Source organism: Actinia tenebrosa, unplaced genomic scaffold, assembly GCF_029948245.1.
Source record: "Actinia tenebrosa isolate PJP-AT-01 unplaced genomic scaffold, QUT_ActTen_1.0 PGA_scaffold0__85_contigs__length_37466705, whole genome shotgun sequence".
Taxonomy (NCBI): Eukaryota; Metazoa; Cnidaria; class Anthozoa; order Actiniaria; family Actiniidae; genus Actinia; species Actinia tenebrosa.
This window is the reverse complement of record NW_028292569.1, coordinates 23,469,079-23,488,924: the sequence shown is the minus strand read 5'-3', so window position 1 is coordinate 23,488,924 and position 19,846 is coordinate 23,469,079. Positions and strand designations below refer to the sequence as shown.

The following is a 19,846-nucleotide window of genomic DNA, read 5'->3' as shown; positions in this document are numbered from 1 at the left end:
TATGGAGATTCATCAAACATTTCAATAAAATCATTGAAACCAACGTAAAATAAAGCCTCGAAATTTTACCCGATCATTGAGAAATAGCACTTCTTTCGCTCTGCGTGGTTATTTTTTGAATTTAGCCCGTTTTAAGATTCTTTTCCCCACCAGTAAGAAATAAGTTTCCAACCTTCTCTTATTTCTTACTGGTGGGGAAAAGAATCTTAAAACGGGCTAAATTCAAAAAATAACCACGCAGAGCGAAAGAAGTGCTATTTCTCAATGATCGGGTAAAATTTCGAGGCTTTATTTCACGTTTCAATGATTTTATTTAAATTTTTGATGAATCTCCATACATTTCCTTATAGCAGGACACCACAGAAACCAAGCTTGGGCTACATGTACCTGTGTGTATTTTAGCCAATCCAAAGGTAATTTTCAACATTGTTTACATAAGAGACCCAGGATACAACCGTACGTATCAGTAACAGTTGTGCATTTCATTCAATCCAAATGTAATTATCATTGTTTACATAAGAGACCTGTGATGTACGTATTAATTACTTATGTATGCACACAGGAGAAAATTTGATTCCCTCTGCTAACATATTAATTACTTTCATTTTTCTTCTGCAGTTATTGTCCTGTATCAGTTGCCTTATTTGTTAACTTAAGTAACCGACGGTTACAATATTATATTGAAGTGGATCCATTGAACTGACCTGAGTCTCAGTAATAACCCGATTTCCGCAATTTCTTTTGTATTCCTTGCGTTTTTTATATTTATATATCATAGCTTTTTCCTAGAGTCCCTGATCTTCAGATTACGTTGGGTCTAAGGACAATTAGGACTATTTCTTTAAAGAAAAAGTGTTGTATTGTTGAAGCAAGCTGTGAATTTACTTGAAGTACTCTACAATGAGTTTTTGCAGTTCTCAAGTTTTCATCATTTTACTCGTTTCGTTTTGTGATTTTTCGGAAGGATCTTCTTTCAGTAAGTTTCTAGTTTATAGAGGGAGGTTCTATTCATTTGTAACTTGAAGACTTGAACTTGAAAGTAGTGCGAAACATCGAAAAAATACTACCAATGTTCGGTCTTCTATTCCTACTAGTCATTACCAAAGCTCCCAATTCACATGCTCAATCCGAAGGATCTTCTTTCAGTAAAATGTCGTTCTTCAAACTCGATGGGAACATCATTCAAGCCATTGCAGTGCCAAACATTCTTCAGTGTTGTTGGAAATGTGATCGTTCACCAGAGTGTTTCTCGCTAAACGTGGCTGATGTGCCTGACAAAGATGGTTTGTACGAATGTCAGATGCTTCGAACTGAGACCAACAAATATTCTGGACTATTAAAACCATCCCAACACTACCACCACTATACTCGGTTCACGGTAAGCGTGCAAGTCATTTCTATCAGTGCTCTACCATATAATAATAACTTAGTGTATTTCGGTTAGCTCTTTAGCTGCGAATAGACCCCTTTCGAATTCCAAATTACCGCTGTGTTCCTTGATTACAGACCCATTTGCACAGGGTTAGCCTCGAGTTTGTGCAGAATATTCACGTGTTCCGGTCAAGGTCCGTCGAGTTTCAAAATGTTTGTATTGTTAAAGTTGTGCATTCTTTACTTTTCTGTTGGTATTTGTGAACATTTAAGCACTGATACCAGGCTAACCCTGTGCAAATGAGTCTGTAATCAGCGGTAATTTGGAATTCGAAACTGGTCTATTGAATCGGAAAAGGCAGACTTCTCTCTTTATCTTATCTTTCTATTGTACAGGTGTTAGAAATCTCTTCTTTCAATATAATATTCAATTACTACGATCCATACATGCCAAAAGCATGTTTAACCGCTTTGTGCTGGGTTTGCCGATACTTGTTGCTTTATCTCTATACTAGGATCAAAATCAACTCGAGATCAAAAGCTATTTTATCACTGAAATATTGTTGATTTTATCTTCTTTTTCAGGATCCCTGTGTTATTTCGAGATGTCTTAATGGAGCTACGTGTGAAAGCCTTGGGATGAATGACTTCTGGTGCAACTGCCCGCAAGGATTCAAGGGTGATCTGTGCAACATTCCCGCCAAATTGTGTAAGATCCACAATATATTGATATATAAGAAAAATGAGGTAATGACTATGGTGGTGGTGGTGGTGATGATCATAGTGGTGGTAATGAGTAATTGTGGTGGTGGTGGTGCTGGTAATGCCGGTGGTGGTAATGAGTAATTGTGGTGCTGGTGGTGCTGGTGATGCCGGTGGAGGTAATGAGTAATTGTGGTGGTGCTGGTGCTGGTGATGCCGGTGGTGGTAATGAGTAATTGTGGTGCTGGTGGTGCTGGTGCTGGTGATGCCGGTGGTAGTAATGAGTAATTGTGGTGGTGGTGGTGCTGCTTGCGATGCCGGTGGTGGTAATGAGTAATGGTGCTGGTGGTGGTGCTGGTGCTGATCATGGTGCTGGTGATGGTAATGGTGGTGGTAATGAGTAGTGGTGGTGGTGCTGGTGATGCCGGTGGTGGTAATGAGTAATGGTGCTGGTGGTGGTGCTGGTGCTGATCATGGTGCTGGTGATGGTAATGGTGGTGGTAATGAGTAGTGGTGCTGGTGCTGGTGATGCCGGTGGTGGTAATGAGTAATTGTGGTGGTGGTGGTGATGCCGGTGGTGGTAATGAGTAATTGTGTTGGTGCTGGTGGTGCTGGTGCTGGTGATGCCGGTGGTAGTAATGAGTAATTGTGGTGGTGCTGGTGCTGGTGGTGGTGGTGGTGGTGATGCCGGTGGTGGTAATGAGTAATGGTGCTGGTGGTGGTGCTGGTGCTGATCATGGTGCTGGTGATGGTAATGATGGTGGTAATGAGTAATGGTGCTGGTGGTGATGCCGGAGGTGGTAATGAGTAATGGTGGTGGTGGTGGTGGGGTTGGGGTTGGGGGTGCTGGTGGTGATGGTGGTGGTGATGATGAGTTAATGATGGTGGGGGTGGTGGTGGTGGGGTTGGGGGTGGTGGTGGAGGTGATGAAACGAAAAACAATTGTGCATGAGATTATATTGAGCATTCAATCCTGTTATTTTAGCTATTTTACCCTGCTTCTTATCTTAATATTTCATTTAATCTTAATAATTCCTGTTGAATACAGACAAATGGTTGAAGATCAACTCCAGCCCTGTCTGCTTCGGAGCTAAAAACTCGGAATATGGGATTTTCAAAATTCCATATAATGGAGCAGTTACCACAGTTAAGCTAATCCATCAATCTGGATATGTCGTATGTAATATCCATCAACATTCCGGTCGAAGTAACTGGGGATGCGCACCATACAAATCAAATCAAGATCGGATGATGACTATCATAACAGACAACAAAGACCAAAAGATTCTCCCTCAAGACGAGCTCAAGACTATCGATTTCAGTTACAAAATTTCTGGTTTTACTTCAAAGTCTCCCGAGCTTATTTTCAAGAACTTCACCATGCCCATGAATGTTACCGCTGGTCAAGAGTATCGCATCTGGTATGGACAAGACCTTAAGAAAGTCCTCCATACCGACAATGGAGGAACTTAATGCACTGATGTGTACACGTATGGATTGTTTGAATAACTCACTGTCGACTCCGGGCTTGACATTTCTGGTAGCATAGTTGATTTGTAACCCATGCATGTCAAACGACACATACAAGGCGGCTATTTTACTGGTATTTTAAAACCAACTGAACGTAGCTAACTTATAACAAAAGTATTTGTTTGCACAACAAACAATTATGACGACAATGACGTAAATAAACTTGTAAACAATCTATGCAGCCAGGTTGGCCATACATGGAACAAAATTAGTTAACTCCATCGAAATCTTTGTAAACGATTCATCATATTCGTAGCTTTTGACTACAGCTATTCCGAAAAAGGTCGAATACTGAATACTGCATAATGAATAGTGCATACCAAGACCAAAGGGCATTACAGCAATTACCTCTCTACGTGTAGTTACTATATTGTTTTAGATGTAATACACTAAAAATAGAATAAATAATTATTATTAATCCTACTTTAGACAATGTCACTATGACCCACAATGCACTTCGGTCTTGGAATGCACTATTCAGTGTTCCATCGGCATCTAAGTAATATTATATTAGTCCAGTGGTGTTTCAATAATGTTATATCGTCTTTTTCTTTTGTTCTGCTCGAAAGATGAAAGACATTGGCTTGAATTATACTGCACATTCAATTAAAGTCTTTTTACTAAACTTATCCTTTTTTAATCAAACATTTCCATTTGATTTCATTCGCTATGAAGTTTAATTTTGTTTTCGTCGACTTCTAAGCGTTTCATGGAGAGAATTTCACAGAAAATGTTATTCAGTACACTCTCTTTTTTTGTCCCCCAATGGGTTGCCCTTTAGAGTAGTCCATAACATCAGTACAAGGATCATTTGTCAGTTTAACCGTTTTGCTTTTACCCCGTAAAAAACGTAGTTTTAAGGGTGGTATGGTATAGTTAACATATAAAACAGCTTCTTCCGTGCTCCGTTCTGTAAAAAAGCACTCTTCCTTTCATCAGTACTGAAGGACCCTTTCTTTCATCAGTACTGAAGGACCCTTTCTTTCATCAGTACTGAGGGACTCTTCCTTTCATCAATACTGAGGGACTCTTTCTTTCATCAGTAGTGAGGAACTCCTTTCATCGGTACTGAGGGACTCTTCCTTTCATCAGTACTGAGGGACTCTTCCTTTCATCGGTACTGAGGGACTCTTCCTTTCATCAGTACTGAGGGACTCTTCCTTTCATCAATACTGAGGGACCCTTCCTTTCATCAGTACTGAGGGACTCTTCATTTCATCAATACTGAGGGACTCTTCCTCTCATCAGTACTGAGAGACTCATCCTTTCATCAGTACTGAAGGACTCTTCCGTTCATCAGTACTGAGGGACTCTTCCTTTCATCAGTACTGAGAGACTCTTCCTCTCATCAGTACTGAAGGACTCTTCCTTTCATCAGTACTGAAGGACTCTTCCTTTCATCAGTACTGAGGGACTCTTCCTTTCATCAGTACTGGAGGACTCTTCCTTTCATCAGTACTGAGGGACTCTTTCTTTCATCAGTACTGGAGGACTCTTCCTTTCATCAGTACTGAGGGACTCTTCCTTTCATCAGTACTGGGGGACTCTTTCTTTCATCAGTACTGAAGGACTCTTTCTTTCATCAGTACTGAAGGACTCTTTCTTTCATTAGTACTGAGGGACCCTTCCTTTCATCAGTACTGAGGGACTCTTCATTTCATCAGTACTGGAGGACTCTTTCTTTCATCAGTACTGGAGGGACTCTTCATTTCATCAGTACAGGAGGACTCTTTCTTTCATCAGTACTGAGGGACTCTTCATTTCATCAGTACTGGAGGACTCTTTCTTTCATCAGTACTGGAGGACTCTTTCTTTCATCAGTAATGAGGGACTCTTTCTTTCATCAGTACTGAGGGACTCTTCCTTTCATCAGTACTGAAGGACTCTTTCTTTCATCAGTACTGAGGGACCCTTCCTTTCATCAGTACTGATGGACTCTTCATTTCATCAGTACTGAGGGACTCTTTCTTTCATCAGTACTGAGGGACTCTTTCTTTCATCAGTACTGAAGGACTCTTTCTTTCATCAGTACTGAGGGACTCTTTCTTTCATCAGTACTGAGGGACTCTTCATTTCATCAGTACTGGGGGACTCTTTCTTTCATCAGTACTGAGGGACTCTTTCTTTCATCAGTACTGGGGGACTCTTTCTTTCATCAGTACTGGGGGACTCTTTCTTTCATCAGTACTGAGGGACTCTTTCTTTCATCAGTACTGAGGGACTCTTCCTTTCATCAGTACTGAAGGACTCTTCCTTTCATCAGTACTGAGGGACTCTTCCTTTCATCAGTACTGAGGGACTCTTCCTTTCATCAGTACTGAGGGACTCTTTCTTTCATCAGTACTGAGGGACTCTTCCTTTCATCAGTACTGAGGGACTCTTTCTTTCATCAGTACTGAGGGACCCTTCCTTTCATCAGTACTGAGGGACTCTTCATTTCATCAGTACTGAGGGACTCTTTCTTTCATCAGTACTGAGGGACTCTTTCTTTCATCAGTACTGAGGGACTCTTTCTTTCATCAGTACTGAAGGTATCTTTCTTTCATCAGTACTGGGGGACTCTTCCTTTCATCAATACTGAAGGACTCTTCCTTTCATTAGTACTGAGGGACTCTTTCTTTCATCAGTACTGAAGGACTCTTTCTTTCATCAGTACTGGGGGACTCTTCCTTTCATCAATACTGAGGGACTCTTCATTTCATCAGTACTGAGAGACTCTTCCTTTCATCAGTACTGAAGGACTCTTCCTTTCATCAGTACTGGGGGACCCTTCCTTTCATCAGTACTGGGGGACCCTTCCTTTCATCAGTACTGAGGGACCCTTCCTTTCATCAGTACTGGAGGACCCTTCCTTTCATCAGTACTGGAGGACTCTTCCTTTCATCAGTACTGGAGGACTCTTCCGTTCATCAGTACTGAGGGACCCTTCCTTTCATCAGTACTGGAGGACTCTTCCGTTCATCAGTACTGGAGGACTCTTCCTTTCATCAGTACTGGAGGACTCTTCCTTTCATCAAAACTGGCAGACTCATTTCATTTGTAGGACAAAGATCGGCGCTGTTCCTTTCGTCAAATCAACATTCATGGCGGCAATGTTTGCTATTTTATTTCCTCTCAAAGAACTTAAAACCCTTTGTCTCTAGTCTCCTTAAAGCTGTTGCTGACACATCCGACAACTAATGCAAACTGTATTTCAATCAATCCAAAAGTAATTATCATTGTTTACATAAGAGACTCAGTAGGGACGTTTAAAGCGGGCATCAAAGTGTTGCTAGACTAATTACATTTAACCAGGCGGAAATCTCACATCCTCTTAACATATTACCGATCTCCTCATTATTTGATTAATTCAAGGGTTTAAGTTAAGTTAGCTTAAGCTAACATATCAGTATTAATCTTGACTTCCTTTGTGATCAAAGTTTTTTTCAGTTGATTTTTCAAAGAAATATTTTTGAACTGCGTTGATTATACGTCAAATCTAAGAAAAATATTACAAATCCAAGGAAATATAAGTCAGCACTCTAAGTAGATGCAAAAATCTATGTACATTAAACACATCAGGTACTCAGTTATCAAATAGTGGTACACTTAAGTTGAAAGGGAGTCTTGATTAAATAAGATGAATTTTTATTCTCCCAGTATCCTTTATACAATTTGAATTAAATGTAGTTTTTTACGCATACATAAAAATTTATGACACAGTTGACAAAATATTACAAAGCGAGTACGTTTCTTAGGGCATTCCATATTCAAAGTTTGCATAATCATTTATCATATCACAAAACGAGATGTAATTGAAGTCGTGCTTGAGACCGATAATGACGTCAAATTTCTGGTATAGAACTTCGAATTCCCTTCTACTCACAAGCCCGCCAAGATCAAGCTCACTGAGTACGCGGTGGAACTGACCACGTGACACGGTCCCATTATGCACCTTGTCATAGTCTTCGAAGAGCGGGAAAATCTGAATGCGTCTGATTCGAACGCGGTCTGCCAAACGGTGCATAACGCGTTCAAGCATAGCTTCCGCTTCTGGTGACAGTTTAGTGTTTTCACTCTCTACGTGGGGTTTGAACTGCTCTGGGACAACCAGTGGCATCTTTTCTAAGTCTATAAGTCAGTATTAACAGTTAAGGTGAAAGGTTTTTACAGGAACATTTGAAATTTAAAGTTCATTCTAAAGTTATTTGATTCTTTATACTTACTTTTGATAGTGAAGATTTCTTCAATATCGTCAGAGAACTGAAGATAGTCCACAAAGTCTGGATAACCATAAGAAGCATATCTGTGTATCATTTGAAAAAATAAACAGGATTAAGACAAAACATCTTTATATTGAAAAGTTGGAAAGATGATCAATGACAAATTAATAAACGAAAACTGAAAAAAGGATGGATGGAAGGAAGGAAGAAACGAAGAAATAAATAAGAAAGAATAGAAGGAAGGAAGGTGGGTAAGAAAATATATTAAGGAAGCATGCAAGCAAGCAAGCAAGCAAGCAAGCAAGCAAGCAAGCAAGCAAGCAAGCAAGCAAGCAAGCAAGCAAGCAAGCAAGCAAGCAAGCAAGCAAGCAAGCAAGCAAGCAAGCAAGCAAGCAAGCAAGCAAGCAAGCAAGCAAGCAAGCAAAAAAAGAAAAGAAAGAAAGAACCGTAGACAACCATCATGAGCTTTACTAAAACAAAATGACTGATACTATTTATGTTCAACTTACGCATCCATTATCTTTTCCACTTCCATCTTGGTCAGTCCGAGCGAACTGACATCCATAGCTCGAGCAAAGTTCACCCTGCTCATTCTTCCAGTTCTCAGTTTATCGTAATCTTTCATCCATTCACATACTCTTATCCTTTCTTTCATGACTTTACACTTGATCTTGTGCATGATGAAGTTCAAGTTGTCTTCACCCAGGTCGGGCATGGTCTTGTTGTTAACCCTCTCTATCTCTTCCAGTCGTTTCACGTACATGTGTTGGGGTTTGTGTGAGGGCTGAAGCCTTTCAAGGAATTCCGTGTAGTTAAAGCCAATGTCGTTGGCATATCTTCCCTCTATTAGCTATATGTGACATCAGTATCAATGATAACAGTAAGTTTTTTATTACTCATTATTAGACGCAACATGATTGGCATATATATTGTAGTCGTGATATGATCAACTCATAGTGCTACATATTTTAATTTGTAGCAAAAAAATGTGATGGTGAATATACTGTCTTCTCTACATTCATACAGAGTTTTTATCAACTGGTTATTGAGATTTATTCACGTAAAATCAATCAGTTGCTTGATTGCTATGTTCTTGTACGTTGCGATGGTCCCACGATTCAATGCATGGGTACCATATGTGAGTTGAATGAAGCCAGAACTTCTTTTATCTCTTCAAAAGGGTTTTTTCTCTGGGTCTTTGTGTTTTTTTATCCATGTAAAATCAACCAGTCATCTGACTGTTTTGTTCCTGTATGTTTGATGGTTTCAAGCGATGGTCCCGCGATTGCATGCATGGGTACCATATGTAAGTTGAACAACGCCAGAGCTTCGTCTATCCCTTCCAGAGGGTTTTTCTCTGGGTCTTTGTGTTTTTTATCCATATCAATTCAACCAATCATTTGACTGTTTTGTTCTTGTATGTTTGCTTGTTTTAAGCGGATGGTTCCTCAATTGAATGCATATGTGAGAGGTTTATGCCAGAGGTTTTCTCCCTTGCCAGAAGAGTGTTTATCTGAATTGGTTGTCATCCAAATATAATCAACTAGTCGATTGACTGTTTTATGTTTGTACAAATATTCGAACGCAGTTCAGTGGAAATGTGTGGAGAATAAAAATCACAGCAAAACTAGCTGGTAAATATATTGATCATTTGGATTGGAGGCGCAAACTATTGTAAATCATGCGTTCAGTATAAGAATACTTAACGTTGGTATTGTGCTTTGCGTCAATTTGGAAAAAAAAGCAAAAAAGCATCTTTTTCAATTTGTGACAAAATAAAGTTATTGTCCGAATTCCAAACATTCCTCAAAACCAATGCAAATAATCAGATATTCACGAATTTTTGTGTGAAACTTTCTTCGAACGCAAAGACTGAGCTGAAAGACCCGATGGAACAACTAATTCTAGATTCAAGTTCAATGTAAACTATGAATTGGTCTTATTACCTTCATTTCATGTTCATCGTTGGTGAGACCCAGATTGAGCATGCACTGGCGGGCTTGAGACTTAGTCACGTGACCATTATTGTGCCTAAAAAAGAACACTCGTCGTATTAATAAAAGAGAAGACTAATAAAACTATACACTAAAAGATCAAATGGTCAACCTTTATACTCACTTGTCAAAATCTTGGAAAATGGGCTTGCATAAGATACGGCGTTCTTGTATCTTACTGCGCATGCGCAGCATAATGCTATCTAGGACCTGATCCTGTTCAATGGTTGCTAGGTTGGTTCGAGCTCCAGGCCTTGGCATTTGAAAGGTTTCCATGGGAGATACTTCATAGGCTGGTACTTTTTCGAGGCCACGTCTTGTAAACACTAAATTAAATATATGTTACAATTTTAATTTTCGAAATTCACAAACAGAATAAACGTTATAGTACTCAGTCTTGAAATAGAAGTTTTTTTACTTAAAAAGGTTTTTTTTTTACTTGAAAAGGTAGTTTACTTAAAAATATTAAGGAGAATTATCCGATAGAAAAGGGTTTTTGGAATCTTTTTTTGGTTGTTGCACACATCGTTATTTAGTCGGGTCAAATCAGGTCATTAAATTATCAGTAAAGCAATGGGATAGGATGGGATGGGATGGGATGGGATGGGATGGGATGGGATGGGATGGGATGGGACGGGACGGGATGGGACTGTGGTGTGGTGTGGTGGGGTGTGGTGTGGTGTGGTGTGGTGTGGCGTGGCGTCGTATGGTATTATATGGTGCGGTGCTGTGCGGTGTGGTGTAATGTAATAATAATAACGTGGTATCGTGTCATGTCATATTGGTCGTGGCCTTTCATGTCGCGTCGTTTTGTATCATGTCAAGACATATCATGTCGTGGTTTTATGTCATGCTATGTCAAACAATATAAAACTGAATGAATCTGCCAGCGCGTTGGCTTGATTTCTTACCGATCTCAACGTCTGTGAGAAACTTAGTCCACATAACATTTCCTGGTCTTTTTACGTCGGCATATTGCCGTGCTAAAACTTGGAACTGAGCTTCAGTTAGGTTAGTCTGGCCAAGTGAGTTTAGACACTGTCTAAACTGAGTAACACTGATAGAGCCATGACGAAGGGGATCAAAGTCCTGGAAAAATTCTTCCACCTAAGAATAATCAAATGAATTAAAAAATGACATGTGAGTGTCGAGTTCGAATCCAGGCCATACAGTTGTTTATAATCAAAGGCCCGAAATGTTTTGAGGAATATCTGCAGGCCAAAAAATCCAATTGTATTATTTATATCCCATCTAGAAGGCCAGTTGGAATGAAATATTACGAGTGTGCCCTTGTAAAAATCATTCTCGGTAGAGGCAACACAGGTCCTATTCAATACCAATGGCCTAAACTTTGGTAAGAACAAAACCACATTCTTTGGGTGTATGTTACGTCATAGCCGTCTTGTTAGATCAACCAACATTGCGGCTGTTTCATTGTTATTTATATTTCAAGGGATTTTGAGTCATGTGGTTGCACCTCAAGACTAAGGCATTATTCACATAAGATGACTGAATTGCTGGTTTTCATAACCGCCATCTTGTTTGAACTTAACGAAACATTAGCAACATGACCATCCACGCATGTGTTTTGTTACTTCATTCTCTTATGAATTATTGACAACACAAAAATCAGTTAGACCAGAATGAAAGACCAGTGACTGAAACCATCCTCACTTACCCTTAGCCTGTTAACAAGCACGTGATGTCTTATTCGACCAATCAGATCCTGGGGATCAACGCTGTTCAAGTCCACTATAGGTTCCTTTGGTGCACCCGTACTTTCGCTGGTGGAAAAATTGATTTCAACGATAGGTTAAAAAGTGCAGTTGTAAAGGATAAGGGCATAGCATATGCATATGCATATATATATATATATATATATGCATATGCATATGCTGCATAGCGGCTCTTGTGAGGGGGGACTGGGTGTGAAGCAAGGGGAGGAAGATTGGGGATGACAAACTGTGTGTCTGTTTCAGTGCCTGACTTTCATCAGCCTAGAGGTTGTTCAGAGTATCAAAGAAACTCCTTTGCAAATAGAAAAGTATTTATAATGTATTATGGTTGGGTCACAATATCGTGTGCTGTGATTGGCCCAAAACCAGTCATCAGGTCCGTACCGTATCCGCGCCGTTTCACAGACGTAAGACCTAATATATTCTAATTCGTTCCCCCACTCAACCGAATATCAAACATTTATCTTTTCTTTGAAACTAGCAGCGTAGAGCGTAGGACACGAGTGACCAACAATATCCCGCTAATGAACTGTACCTCCATGATACACCAAACACATACCACCGCACTCCATGCGCTTGATACGTAACCCATAATAAATACATTAATCTGAACAGAAATGGGTGTGGTGGTTTGTAGTGAGGTATACCTTACCTATTGTGCTCTGATTTATCGGACAGTGTCATAGAAGTACCAGTATATTCTAAATAACAAGAACATCTATTAGGATTCATCTCTTAGGATTATTTGAATTAAGATGAAAAGTAATAATAATGATAATGATGATGATAATAATGAAGATGATAATAATGATGATGATGATGATGATGATAATAATGATGATGATAATGATGATGATGATAATAATGAAGATGATAATAATGATGGTGATGATGATGATGATAATAATGATGATGATGATAATGATGATGATGATGATAATAATGATGACGATGATGATGATGATAATGATGATGGTGATAATGATGATGATAATAATGATAATGATGATGATAATAATGATGACGATGATGATGATCATAATAATGATGATGATAATAATGATGATAATAATAATGATGATGATGATAATAATAATAATAATAATAATAATAATAATAATACTAAAAAAAAATAATAATGTAGATCAATCTGTAGGTAATAGCGTTACCTGAGTCAATAGCCTGGATGAATGCTGGGTAGTTGATATCTCCACCGACAGGATACTCGTACTTCTTACAGATCAACTGGTAAAGAAACCCATTCAGAAAGTCAACAAATACACCAACAAAAAAAGAAAAAAAGAAAAAAAACGCAATGTATCTAATAAAATTGCAGCCCATCCAAGATCCAGTTGATTTTCCGTCCGACGACCAGGTTTGCGCATATAAGTAATTTGATTACCATTTTAACTAGATCCCTGACCGTCTGTCCAGTACAGCCGAGTAGTTTGGACATGAGGGCTGGATAAACTAAACTAAGGGTTGCTATGGTTTTATTGATGCAAAAAAAAAAAAAAAAAAAAAAAAAAAAAAAAAAACTGAACCAAAGGTGACTGCTTCCTTAAAAACCTAAAGAATTTAGTCTCACCTCGAGGTCAAGTGGTTGTAAATCCAACGATAAGAAATGCAGCATTCTAGCAAACTGCGACTTGGTTACTCCTCTCGTGTATCCCTTACTCTGTTAATATCAAGGAAACGTATGAGTAAAATGGACCGATAAACACAGTCAAAACAAGAACAGCACAGCAAGAACGATATTAACCCCAACATCTACAAGAGAAAAACCTAGTGTGTATGCAAATTAGGCATATGCATTCTTTCGTAAACGGTCTGTTCGTAATTGTCCAAATACTTTTAAACTTGCCTTATAAAGTGACAATACAAAATGCCAAAAACTAAACTTATAAGTCAGTTTTGGGACCTTAGCTGGTCTCGCTCACTATGAAAGGAGTTCTCTGAGTAAAGGTTTGTTTTTCAGTAAATTGGGAAGAAAATATTGAAAGCGTGCAACTCGCTGTCCGTTTAATGAAAGGTATATAGAGCAGTTTTCGTATGGCTGTGAAAAGCTCAGTGCAGTAAGCGTACCGTGACCGTGATGTTTTTATAGGATTTTAGTTGGCTGATTTTTTTCTCGCGAATTGCATGCCTGACCGTGTCAGTGCCGTGTTCGTGCCGTGTTTTGATTGGATGGAGAGTAAATTCTCGCGATATGTGATTGGTCTGGCGTATGCCTTGCAGTGTAACTACCGTGTTCGTGCCGTTAGCTTTTCACAGTTATGTGAAAACTGCTCTAAGGGGTCCGCTTTATCAGAGATATCAATGCATATATTTAAATAATGAATAACGAATTCTTACCCTATCAAAGTCCTTGAAGTAAGGATAGACCATTATTCTTCTCTTACGCACTTTAGAAATCAGTCCTGTCAAAATTTCTTCAACACGGGCTTCTTCTTCTGGACTCAATATGTTAGGCGCCTGGAATTATTTGAACATATCATTATCATTTTTACTGATTTCCTATTATCTATTCTAACAGACTCTCGTAAGAGTTCAAAATCTTATGATACAAAAAATATTTTTTGTTAAAACTAAACAAAATTTCAAGGCCTATAGTCATGTGGAGCCTTCTCAAAAGTATCGTGGATGCGAGGCTAACATGGAAACACAAAAGAAATCACAATTTTTCTCGATGGAATTTGTGACATTTTTTTTGCATTTTCAAGTTAGTCTCACGCTCAAGACCGTTTTAAGGAGGGTCCATTGTGATTGTCAAGCAAAAAAATGATAAAACATCTTGTCAGACAATAGATCTCTTGAGCACGGGCGTAATGTTTTGCCCACGCAGACCACGTGCACTCCCTAGGGTAATATTCACGATAGTACATCGGTACCCAGGGCCGTAACCAGGGGTCTCGCAGGGGGGGGGGGGGGGGGGGTGCGCAGGAAATGGAAATTAGTGGAATTTATGGACAGGAATCCAAGGAAAAGAATTTATGTCTAAATAGCCATCTTTGAAATTGATATACCATTCAAAGGATTTGCGGGGAGCTGCACGTGAACCCAAGAACCTTCTTTGGTTACGGTCCTTGTATGTAATGCATATATATATAGAGAGTTTGCTAGGGTTTTTATTTTGCGGGTTACCTTGGCGAGGGCACCCACTGGGGGCCTGTAAGGCTCGGCTGTTGGCATTTTCTCGAGGTCCCGCAAGGTAAAAGCTGAAATAAATCAATTCATATACATATGATTAGCCTATAGAAGGATGAAAAATCATGCGTATGACGGAAAACATAAGTTACAATTTATATCTTTACCATTTTCCATCATGTCACAGAAACCTTGATAGTGAACGCGACCATCATCAGTTTTGTAATGATCGATTACTTTTTGAATCTCGTTTCGGCTCAGATTAGCTTGTGAACCACAGCAGAGACTCAATCCACAAACGAACTGCAAAGAAAATCGGGTAAAGTAATGCATTCAAATTCAGAAAGAAATCACATTACAAAGTTTAAGAAAGATACTGCATATTAGAACGTGCTGCAATTGCAACTTTACAAAAACATACGGCCGAAAAAAAAAAAAAAAAAAAAAAAAAAAAAAAAAAAAGCGTATCTTCATTTTCTTGGCTAAGTCATCATCAATCAAATGTGGCGTAGCGGTTCGATTCCTTGACTCGGCGTCACATGTAAGCAGAGTTTATAAGTTCTCTCCCTTTGAGGTTTTCCATCGGATAATGTCGAAGTTTTTTTCTCTCTCCACAAAACCTAGAAAAATGTTACTATCTTGCGCAAAGGCGGATCAAAAACGAACAGCAATTTGTCTATGTATGCGATATTGCATGTACGCATCTACTCTTACAGTTATTGCTGTAAGTGTTGTCAAAGGATGAAAAATGTTTACCTGGTTTTCTGTTATGATGCCACTTCTCAGCTTGTCGTGATCACGGAAAAACTCTGTTGTTCTTATACCGTTTTTAAAGACAGCAACGCGGATTTTCTCAAAGATATCTTGAATAGTAGGAGTACCTGGCCCCTGAAATATAAATCAAAATATGAATTAATGCTGTATAGATTTATAATTATAATAATAGTTTGGTTTTAAGTTGTCCTTCAAGGTTAGGCTGTCGGACCACTAAGCCCGAAACGTTAATTTTTTTTTGTAACGGCCTTAAGAGTAGCAGATGAACTAATAATTTTTAAATGAATAAAAAACACTTTTTAGTTTGAACATTTGTTAGTTGTGTAACATTGAGGAAACCTCATTTGGTGCGAACCATGCACCGTTACCGTGCCGTCTGCTACGAGTTTTTCACAACTATACGAAATCTCTTTTGCTTGTTAGACACAAAGGTGTCAGTACGAGGCTACTTGCTAAATTAAATTGATTCTTTTTCCTATCGCGAATCACTAAGCATTATCCACAAAGCCACACACTGCAACCTTTGTGCGCGTGTCAAGCGAAGCATATCTTCAGTCCCTTTCTTACCCTGTATCCTAAGTTGGCCCAGCCCTGGTCCGGTGCAAACCTAGTGAAATCAGCATCATCTCTAAGCCCTGCAAACAAACAAAATCCCTAATTTAGTCTACCTTCCTCCGACGACAACCCTACGCACAAAAAAATAACATATAGTACAGTGTGCTAAGTCATTGGGTGACATGCACTGTTAACATGCTACTTCACGATATCAAAGTGATCTCTAGAATTCGATTCCTGAGCTTCGTAGCATATGAAAGACACGTTCTTGTGCTCCTTTGTTGTCTATCTTATCCCCCTTTCAGCCAACTGGTTGGTGAGTTGCATTAATTGCCTTTGCCTTATTATAACCATTAACTTACTTTGCTGTTTTTCTTCGATGTCAAAATGGAAGTTATAATAATTACAAAGACCTGGCCTTGCGATATCTCTGTACTTCCTGACGAGTAACATGACTTCTCCTTCTGTGATGTCTGGAGGACCAGGGAAGCTGCGAGTAAACTGATAAGAAATAGAGAATATTGTTGTATCCTTTAATACATAGCCATGTTGTCACACATGCTCTAGGGGGGTAGAAAAGGAGTGGTTTTATTTGTAGCTAATCTAGTGTAGCAACATTTTCTATACACCATATGAGATAATAATGTTGTGGAGAAAAATAGTTGAAGAGGCAAAATAAATAGTACAGGAAAAGTCCCAGAAGCACTTGCTGATGCAGAGGGTATTTATTTTCACCCCATTTTGAAAATGACAGTGTCTTCCATCCTATGATTTATGAATAACTAGCCAGCATACCTTAAAATAATTATGACATATTTGTTTATAGAAGAGATGTAAAATGCATATATGGATGGTAATATAACTAATGTCTGTTTACCTGCGGTTCAGTGACTACCCCAATATGGTGTTTATCAAAGTCAGCATAGCAGGTCTTGATGTTAATTCCATGGTATTTATAGTGTACTGCCATTTTCATCAACAATTCATCACACTTGGCCAGAGAAGCAGGACTCAGTGGTCTTCTGTCAATAGTTTCACTGTGACAAGGGGAAAAAACCACTTAAGTTATAAATTTATAAGAGTAATATAAATATGGTCTGCTATGGTGTGCATCCATGTTCCTAACCCACTCAAAGAACAAGTTAGTGGAAGAACAAAAATTTCCCATTTCCCACTAAATTAACTTTTATTACCTTGCATCAGGACCAATCTTTTGTGTGGAAGGATCCTCTTGAAGATAATTTGGATCAAACACTTTTGAAAAAGGAATTTAGTTCTAAGTTAATTGATAATAAATAAATGGAAACAATATATCAAGAACAATCGAAAGTTTAAATCAGGGGCAGATCTAGGGATCTCAAAAATAAGGGGGACATAGCTGCAGCCACATAGCCCCTCCTAAACTTGCCTATGGTTCATTCCATGAAAGGGAAATGAATTTTTAAAGCAGCATAAAGGGTCTTAAGATGGTACCACGATAGCTATAGTATAGCTTCATTGGAAGACATAGGACTTTTTTCTAAAATTCAAACTGGAAATATGAAATATCCCATAGGCAAGCTTTTCTGCTACTGTCAATTTGATACTTTCAGTGAAGTTATTTGAAACACTTTCAAAACATTTCACTCAGTGAACCCAACTCTAAATCTGCCACTGTTTTACGCTGACTAATGATCATTGGCAGATCCAAGGGTGGTCACACGGTTCCCGGGACTCCCACCTTTGACAGAATTCATATATACAATACAATACGATACGATTTTATTTGGCACCTTATACTAATAGTACATGAGTGTTTGATTCCAAATATATTATAGGTATATATATATACTATGTATTAGGTAATTTTCTTAATTCATTTTCACGTATCAGCATACATTGATGAATGTATGCTGATATGGCTCTTTGTAGAGACGCTGATTTTGAATTGATTAAGAACATAAAACGACTGTCAGCGCTCATATTGTTGAAATTAATGCTGGTGTTTTTTTCTATGAACTCTCTTAAGTCGTATGATGTCGTATGATCATATGTATGATGCCTAGTTTTACCATGAATATAAACTTACCCCCCCCCCCCCCCCCCCCCCAAATTTCCTCACAATTCTGGATCCGTCCATCCATGGCATCCCTAATGATTGTAATATCATATCAAGTATATCATACCTGCTCCAATAACCTCACAAAACTTTCTATAGTTGACCATGTTCTTCTGTTTAGGATCACTACCATATTTTTCCATCAGAAGCATGTCCTGCTCTGGGCTTAACACAATACCAAACAATTGGTCTAGACATCTGTCAAACTGGGGCTCTTAAATAAAGGAACGATTCTGAATTAAATATCTGAGTATGCATCATTTGTGAATAATTTTGTCAATGTTAGCCTGTTGACGGCTTTGGGTGGTTGGGGGGAGGGGTAGAAAATGGGGGTATGGTCACCCCCCTCCCTTCCTAGTTTCCCCCAGTACTCTGCCACAAACCACAACAGTAAGATACAAATAAACCATTTTGAATAAATCTCCAATGAAGCTTTGCGACGAGATAGGTAAATAAATATAGCGAGAATAAAAGATAATAGGACATGAGAATATTCATAACCATTCTGAATCTCCTGACTCCCTGCAAGTTAATAGAAAAATTTCTTTCTTCCTTATTGATCCTGAATGATTAATTCTAGTGAACTAGACTCACTGGTAATGAATCCTGTTCGTAGACGATCAAAGTCCTTAAAATACTCGGTCAACCTCACGTTCCTAGCCTTCACTACAAGCCGAACTTGGTCCTCTAAGACATGAACATCAAAAGGAGAACTCTGTAGAATAAAAACAAAATGAAATAATTATTCAAAGACACTGTAAGAGACGGAATTTATAAAACAACTTCTCAGTTCAAACGCGTCATGTCCGGTAGGCTATCAATTTAATTGTTATCTCTTGTGAAAATATTTAGGATTTCAAAAAGATATTTCTTTTATGCCACTTAAAAACTACTTACCAGGTTCTTAGTTGTATTTGGAAGAACGGAAACCATTCTTAACTTGAATTTTTCTTTTTTCCTGAAGAAAATGGTAAAAAGTACATTTTATAAACATGGTTAATGATGTAACCAGGGTTTCAAACCTTCGGGCAAATGCTTGAAATAGAAAATAAGTTAGACTGAAAACAAGCTTTCTAGATGGCTTAGAGTGTTTAGCTGTGCTTCATCTATTACCTGACGACTGTAATAGTTGTTAAAATAATAATTTAGGATTGAATTTGGAGCAACTTTCACGCCGCTTGAAAACACGGCCAAAACAGATGCAACTGCTTGATCTTCTACTTTGCCTTTGTTGAATGTTGCTTAGCAACAATGCCTCGTTTCGATTTCACACAGGCAACCCATCTAACCCCCCTCAACTATCGATCTTTGCGGCGATTTTTGCTGCGGTTTTTTTTTTTTTTTTGCGATTTTGTCTATAATAAATAATGGTAAAGAATTTACTTGTAAAGTCTTTTTCACGATACCAATATTTTCCTAGACGAATGTCTCTTTTGAAGGATGAGACAAAAGATTTTATATTTCCAAAAATGACCAAAAAAAATCGCAGAAAAATCGCCGCAAAAATCGCCAGTGTAAACGGGGCTTTACGTAGTCATAATTTCGTCATACGTCCTTTCATTTTCAAACAGGATTTCTTTTAATTAAGTAGATGGAATAAATGATAAGCCAATTCTTTCAAAGTACACTAGGGGAGGTTATGTTTCTACAGTTTTTTTTGAATATCGGCCTCAAATTGAATTTAAAACAGAATCTATTTATAAAAAGTTATTATATTACATAGTTAAGAATGAGATA

General features: G+C 38.4%; 1 protein-coding gene across 2 annotated transcripts; it reads right to left on the bottom strand.

The window, feature by feature from the left end:
- Window positions 1–1,123: 1,123 nt before the first annotated feature.
- Window positions 1,124–19,328, bottom strand: LOC116302578 (uncharacterized). 2 transcript variants are annotated; one of them, XM_031711909.2, is made up of 22 exons: window positions 19,223–19,328; window positions 19,007–19,067; window positions 18,704–18,824; window positions 18,177–18,323; window positions 17,205–17,265; window positions 16,889–17,048; window positions 16,374–16,512; window positions 16,024–16,091; window positions 15,439–15,570; window positions 14,850–14,985; window positions 14,680–14,753; window positions 13,891–14,010; window positions 13,124–13,213; window positions 12,705–12,780; window positions 12,188–12,236; window positions 11,478–11,583; window positions 10,711–10,906; window positions 9,924–10,125; window positions 9,752–9,836; window positions 8,315–8,655; window positions 7,809–7,888; window positions 7,223–7,713 (listed from the first exon to the last, which is right to left on the bottom strand). In XM_031711909.2, the coding sequence occupies exons 2-22, from the start codon at window positions 19,040–19,042 to the stop codon at window positions 7,337–7,339; spliced, it is 2,796 nt and encodes a 931-aa protein (XP_031567769.2). In that variant the 5' UTR covers window positions 19,043–19,067; window positions 19,223–19,328; the 3' UTR covers window positions 7,223–7,336. The 2 variants fall into 2 exon arrangements, with proteins under 2 accessions (XP_031567770.2, XP_031567769.2); XM_031711910.2 differs by lacking the exons at window positions 7,223–7,713; window positions 7,809–7,888 and adding an exon at window positions 1,124–1,271.
- Between the last annotated feature and the right edge of the window lie 518 nt (window positions 19,329–19,846).